Source organism: Rhinopithecus bieti, unplaced genomic scaffold (assembly GCF_001698545.2).
Source record: "Rhinopithecus bieti isolate Rb0 unplaced genomic scaffold, ASM169854v2 scaffold_14455, whole genome shotgun sequence".
NCBI classification, from domain to species: domain Eukaryota; kingdom Metazoa; phylum Chordata; class Mammalia; order Primates; family Cercopithecidae; genus Rhinopithecus; species Rhinopithecus bieti.
This window is the reverse complement of record NW_016807905.1, coordinates 1,174,652-1,181,114: the sequence shown is the minus strand read 5'-3', so window position 1 is coordinate 1,181,114 and position 6,463 is coordinate 1,174,652. Positions and strand designations below refer to the sequence as shown.

The 6,463-nt window shown below is 52.3% G+C and overlaps 1 protein-coding gene across 1 annotated transcript in view; it reads left to right on the top strand.

Annotated features, from left to right (window-relative positions):
* Positions 1–6,151: 6,151 nt before the first annotated feature.
* The window catches only part of SNTA1 (syntrophin alpha 1), a 38,491-nt gene continuing 38,179 nt past the window's right edge, over positions 6,152–6,463 (top strand). The window contains exon 1 of the mRNA XM_017884091.1: positions 6,152–6,463. Coding sequence (XP_017739580.1) covers positions 6,383–6,463 — 81 coding nt within the window. The 5' untranslated portion in view covers positions 6,152–6,382.

Sequence of the window (6,463 nt, the reverse complement as noted above, 5' to 3'; positions counted from 1 at the left end):
GGAGTCTAATTTCTGTATTTTGTGTTTTTTTTTTTTTTTGAGATGGAGTTTCACTCTTATTGCCCAAGCTGGAGTGCAATGGCACGATCTCAGCTCACTGCAACCTCCACCTCCTAGGTTCAAGCGATTCTCCTGCCTCAGCCTCCCGAGTAGGTGGGATTACAGGTGTGCGCCACCATGCTGGCTAATTTTTTGTATTTTTAGTAGAAACGGAGTTTCACCATGTTAGCCAGGCTGGTCTCTAACTCCTGATCTCAGGGGATCCGCCCGCCTCAGCCTCCCAAAGTGCTGGGATTACAGACATGAGCCACCGCACCTGGCCAATTTCAGTATTTTTTAGTAGAGATGGGGTTTCACCATGTTGGACAGGCTGGTCTCCATCTCCTGACCTCAAATGATCTGCCCACCTTGGCCTCCCAAAGTGTTGGGATTACAAGCGTGAGGCACCTCACCTGGCCTGCAATAAAGATTAAAAGGCAACATAATGGAAGTACCTGATTTGGTTTCCATCCCATAGGGCCCCTCAGAGCTTTAGATTTTGGAAGCCTCTTATCCACCACTTAGATATAAACCGTTTTCAGGCTACAGTACAGTGTCACAGTGGGCTCATTATTTCATGTCTCTGAGTCTCAGTTTCTTCATCTGTCTAATGGGGATAATAATAGGACCTACTTCCTAGGCCACCTTGAGGGTTAAACAAGATGATCCATGGAAAGCACTTATTATGGAAGGCATTTGGTCATGTGAACTCTCATTGTTACTGCCATCACTGGGTCTGGGAAGCCAGGAGTATAGGAATTCCTGATCCCTGCCCTATAGCCCATGCAGAGGGACCTCCCTCTCTGACCAGGACCCTGGACCCTTGATACAAGGGTTTGAGCTTGTGGAGACTTTTTTGTTTTTTGATTTTTTTGAGTGAGAGACTTGCTCTGTTGCCTAGGCTGGAGTGCAGTGGCACCATCTCTGCTCACTGCAACCTCCGCCTCCTGGGTTCAAGTTGTTCTTGTGCCTCAGCCCCTGGGTGGCTGGGACCACAAGTGTGTGCCACCAAGCCCAGCTAATTTTTGTATTATTATTATTATTATTACTTTTGAGATGGAGTCTTGCGCTGTTGCCCAGGCTGGAGTGCAATAGCACAATCTTGGTTCACTGTAATCCGCCTCTGGGGTTCAAGTGATTCTCCTGCCTCAGCCTCTCTAGCAGCCGGGAGTACAGGCACCCGCCATCATGCCTGGCTAATTTTTATCTATCTATCTATCTATCTATCTATCTATCTATCTATCTATCTATCTTTTTTTTTTTTCTTTTGAGATGGAGTCTTGCTCTGTCACCAGGCTAGAGTGCAGTGGCATGATCTCAGCTCACAGCAACCTCTGCCTCCCGGGTTCAAGTGATTCCCCTGCCTCAGTCTCCCACATAGCTGGGACTACAGGCACCTGCCACCATGTCTGGGTAATTTTTTTTTTTTTTTTTTGAGATGGAGTCTAGCTCTGTTGCCCAGGCTAGAGTGCAGAGGCGCGATCTCGGCTCACTGCAACCTCCACCTGCTGAGTTCAAGCCATTCTCCTGCCTCAGCCTCCTGAGTAGCTGGGATTAGAGACATGTGCCATCACGCCCAGCTAATTTTTATATTTTTAGTAGAGACAGGGTTTCACCATGTTGGCTAGGCTGGTCTCGAACTCCTGACCTCAAGCAATCCGCTCGACTTGGCCTCTCAAAGTGCTGGGATTATAGGCATGAGCCACTGCGCCTGGCCAAGTTTTTGTATTTTAGTAGAGACAGGGTTTCACCATGTTGGTCAGGATGGTCTCTATCTCCTGACCTCGTGATCCACCGGCGTCGACCTCCCAAAGTGCTGGGATTACAGACTTGAGCCACTGTGCCCGGCTAATTTTCGTATTTTTGTAGAGATGGGGTTTCACCATGTTGGCCAGACTGGTGTTGAACTCCTGACCTCAGGTGATCCACCTGCCTAGGCCTCCAAAGTGCTGGGATTACAGGTGTGAGCCACCGTGCCCGGCCAGAGTTTACAGAGACTTTAGTAGGCTGGGCAGCTCCCCTCTCCCCTTTTTTTTCCCCTTCGCCCTCTCCTATCCCTTGGGAGTGAACTGTTTTCCTCTAGGAGCTCTGCCTGGGGCTTGGCAGGGAGCCGGGCCTATGTGTATCTATCCGGGAGGCCAATTTCTGAGCCACAGCAGAGAGGCATCGGCTGATCACAGTGTAGGGGTAGAGCATTCCTGCAGCTACAGGGTTCTTGGGGGTAGCTACCGGTGATTGGCACTGCCTATCAAGTGTGATCACAAACACACACACACCCATACTCACATACAGACATACACACATGCATGCACACGTCACTGTTTCCTTGGCTCTACATCTTCTATGTTAGCCCCTTTGCACACATCACTCCTTTCTCTCCTTCCTTCCTGTTATAGCCACAGAAAACTGTCCCCCAGAGGAGAAATCCTCTCTTAGGGATCTTTCTCAGCAAGTTTGTCTGGGCCTCATTAAGTCTTTTTAAAGCAGGGCAGTACGTGGGGGGACTTTTAAGGATCTGGTTCCAGGCTTTGGTCCTGGGAAAGGAACTTCAATTCCCTGCTGGTCTCTTGCCTCCTGCCGGGTCTCTCCTCCCCTCCCTTCTCTACCACTGGAGTGAAGCTTCCACAAGCCAAGTAGGCTGTAGTTATTTATCACAAGTGCTTACCCCAAATTCCTCAGGCTGTCCTACAATCTTTAAGTTCAGTCATACTTTTAAGATATCAATGCATATATACAATGCTATATTCCTTTGCTGCCTCCTTCCTCTCCTTCCTTCCTCTCGCTTTCTTTCATTTATTTATTTATTTATTTATTTTTGAGACGGAGTCTCGCTCTGTCGCCCAGGCTGGAGTGCAGTGGCCGGATCTCAGCTCACTGCAAGCTCCGCCTCCCGGGTTCACGCCATTCTCCTGCCTCAGCCTCCCGAGTAGCTGGGACTACAGGCGCCGCCACCACGCCCGGCTAGTTTTTTGTATTTTTTAGTAGAGACGGGGTTTCACCGTGTTAGCCAGGATGGTCTCGATCTCCTGACCTCGTGATCCGCCCGTCTCGGCCTCCCAAAGTGCTGGGTTGAGCCAACCGCGCCCGGCCTCTTTAATTATTTTTGAGACAGGCCCTTGCTCTGTCACCCAGGCTGGAGGTGCAGTGGCATGGATTGTGGCTCACTGTAGCAGCCTCAAACAGGCTTCCTAACTGCGAGCTTTCCCCAAGTAGCGGGAGGGCAGGTGCACATTACCAAGCTGGCTAATTTCTTTACTTTGTAGAGACGGAGTTTTTTGCTAAGTTGCCGCCAACTGGTCTGAAACTCCTAGCCTCCAGTGATCTTCATCCTCGGAATCCCATATATATATGTATGAAAGACCTGGGTTCTTTTTTTTTTTTTTTTTTTTTTTTTTTTTTTTTTTTTTTTTGAGACGGAGTCTCGCTCTGTTCGCCAGGCTGGAGTGGCAGTGGCGATCTCAGCTCATGCAAGCTCCGCCTCCCGGGTTTACGCCATTCTCCCTGCCTCAGCTCCCGAGTAGCTGGACACAGGCGCCCGCCACCTCGCCCGGCTAGTTTTTTGTATTTTTTTAGTAGAGACGGGGTTCACCGTGTTAGCCAGGATGGTCCTCGATCTCCTGAACTCGTTGGATCCCCGTCCGGCCTCCCCAAGGCTGGGGATTACAGGCTTGAGCCCCGCGGCCGGTCGGACCTGGGTGTTCTTTTTTAAAACCCTGTCCTCTCCTGTTTTGACACCACTCTAACTAAAACAATTCCTTTTTTTGTTGTTGTATGGTTTTTTTTTTTTTTTTTTTTGAGAGCGGAGTCTCACGCCTACTCACCCAGGTTGGAGTGCAGTAAGTGCAATCTCTGCTTGCCTGGGCAATCTCCGCCTCTCGCGGGTTCCAAGTGATTCTAAAGCTGGCCTCAGCCTCCCTGAGTAGGCTGGGATTAGCAAGGTGTCTGGCCACGCATGCCCCCACTAATTTTTAAATATTTTAGTAAGAGAGTGGGTGTTTCGCCCTATGGTTGGCCAGGCTGGTCTGGATCTGGAACACCTGACCTCAAGTGATCCACCCACCTCGGCCTCCCAAAGTATTCGGATTACAGGTGTGAGCCACTGCGTCTGGCCCTGAGTTTCCTTCCTTCCTTCCTTCCTTCCTTCCTTCCTTCCTTCCTTCTTTCTTTCTTTCATTTCTTTTTTTCTTTTGAGAAGGAGTCTTGCTCTGTTGCCCAGGCTGGAGTGCAGTGGCATAATCTCAGCTTGCTGCAACCTCTGCCTCCCAGGTTCAAGCGATTCTCCCGCCTCAGCCTCACAAGTAACTGGGATTACAGGCGCCTGCCACCATGCCCGGCTAATTTTTGTGTTTTTAGTAGAGATGGGGTTTCACCATGTTGGCCAGGCTGAGTCTCGAACTCCTGACCTCGTGATCTGCCTTCCTCAGCCTCCCAAAGTGCTGGGATTACAGGCGTGAGCCACCGCACCTGGCACCCTTTTTTTTTTTCTTGATGATATCTTATGTGGAGGATTTTACCCAAAAGTTCAAGGATTCAAAACACTGGTGTGGTCTTACTTATTTATTGCCCAACATATCCCAGCTAGAAATGGAGGATAGAGACAAGGAGCAGGTATGGAGGCCAGTTGAGTTGTGTGATGTGGTGGATTTTTTCTGATTGCAATCATGCTTTACCTCTGTATTTGTCAGCTGTCTAGCAGAGTGGTTCAGTGCCCAGGCACTGGTGTCATAACAGTCCTGGGTTTGAATCCCAGCTCTGCCTCACTCACTCACTGTGACCTAGGCCAATTAGACTAAATCCAAGTTTTCCCTTCCATATAATAGGGGTGCTCTTTTTTCTTTGCTCTGTCACCAAGGCTGGAGTGCAATGGTGCAATTACAGCTCACTGCAGCCTGGACCTCCAGCGCTCAAGCGATCCTCCCACCTCAGTTGTGATTACAGGTGTGAGCCACTGTGTCCAGCTGGGGGTGCTCTGAGCTACTCCAGGAGGCTAATGTAAAGATGAGATAACACATGGAAAATACTCTGCTAGCCCTAGCTAAGAGTAAGCATTCACTAAATGAAAGTGATTATAGCATAGAGTCACAGTTTACACATTGATTTCACATTGATTTAATCCTCACACCAGCCCAGTGAAGTAGGTATTATGATCCACATTTTACAGATGAGGAAATTGAGGCCTAGAGCAGTGACGTGAGGGGACCAAGGTCGACGTGAAGCTAACACAGGCAGCAAGGATTAGAAACCAGGTCTCCAGACGCCCAGACCCAGAGCCCCACCTTGCAGCCTTCTTCCCACACACTAGGAGTTCTGGGTTTTTCTGCCAGTCCTCAAAGTGTGAGACTTCAGGCTTTTCTATACTTGACTGTGAACACAGCCAGGGATTAATCTCTTAAACTTCCCTCCAGTTTTGAAGTGGGCATCCTGCCCACCCCCTCCCCAAGCCCTAAGCGGAGTGGGCAGCTCTCTCCTCCGGGGGCGGGGCCTGTCTCCTTTAGAAGCCACGCCAACGATAAGCCACGCCCACAGACCAAAGCCTCGACCACCTGATGGGAAACTAGCTTCTTCCTCAGCTACCCAACTAGCAACTCTGCCTGCAAGGTCTCTCGCGGCTCAGCGTCTACCTTTCTATTTTTTTGACACAGGGTTTCGCTCTGTCACCCAGGCTGGAGTGCTGTGGCGCGATCGCGGCTTACTGCAGCCTCGAGCCTCTGGGCTGTCATCTAGGCCTCCCAAGGTGTTGGGATTACAGGCGTGAGCAACCACGCCTGGCCGGTGTCTACCTCTTAAACTCAAGCCCTGGAGCCCAGACCACCATACGCAGCCCAGTCCTCCGCCATATGCAGCCCGGCCCGACGCCCAGTGCTTCGCACCAGGATACATGGTTCTGTCTCTTTTTCATGCGCTCCTACGTCCGGGAGCTACAGTCCCGGCCCTCGATGGACATTCCGAGCGCAGAGCCCACTGCGCGGTATCATTGGGTTCCGCCCTCGACGCGAAGCCCCGCCCCCCGACGCCCCGCCCAGCACCGCGCCTCCCGGGCTTTTCGCCTTGCCTAGTGGCCCCGCCCCGCCGCCCTTCTGACCCGCCCCCTAGGTAGTCTCACACTGCGGCCCTCGGCTCCCGGGCCCCGCCCCGACCTCCCGCATTTGCCCGAGGCCCAGTCCCCAGCACTGGTCACACCCCCGGGTAGCCCCGCCCCTAGATCTCCTCCCCCAGCGGCCGGGCTAGGGTGGCGGCTGGCCCAGCTGGGCCCCCGCTGCCCTCTGCCCTGGGAGCTTGGTCGGAGCGGGCTGGGCACAGCGGGACAGGGCAAGCGCGGCGTCCTGGGGTCTCGGAGGCGAAGATGGCGTCCGGCAGGCGCGCCCCGCGCACCGGGCTGCTGGAGCTGCGCGCCGGGGCGGGCTCGGGGACCGGCGGCGAGCGG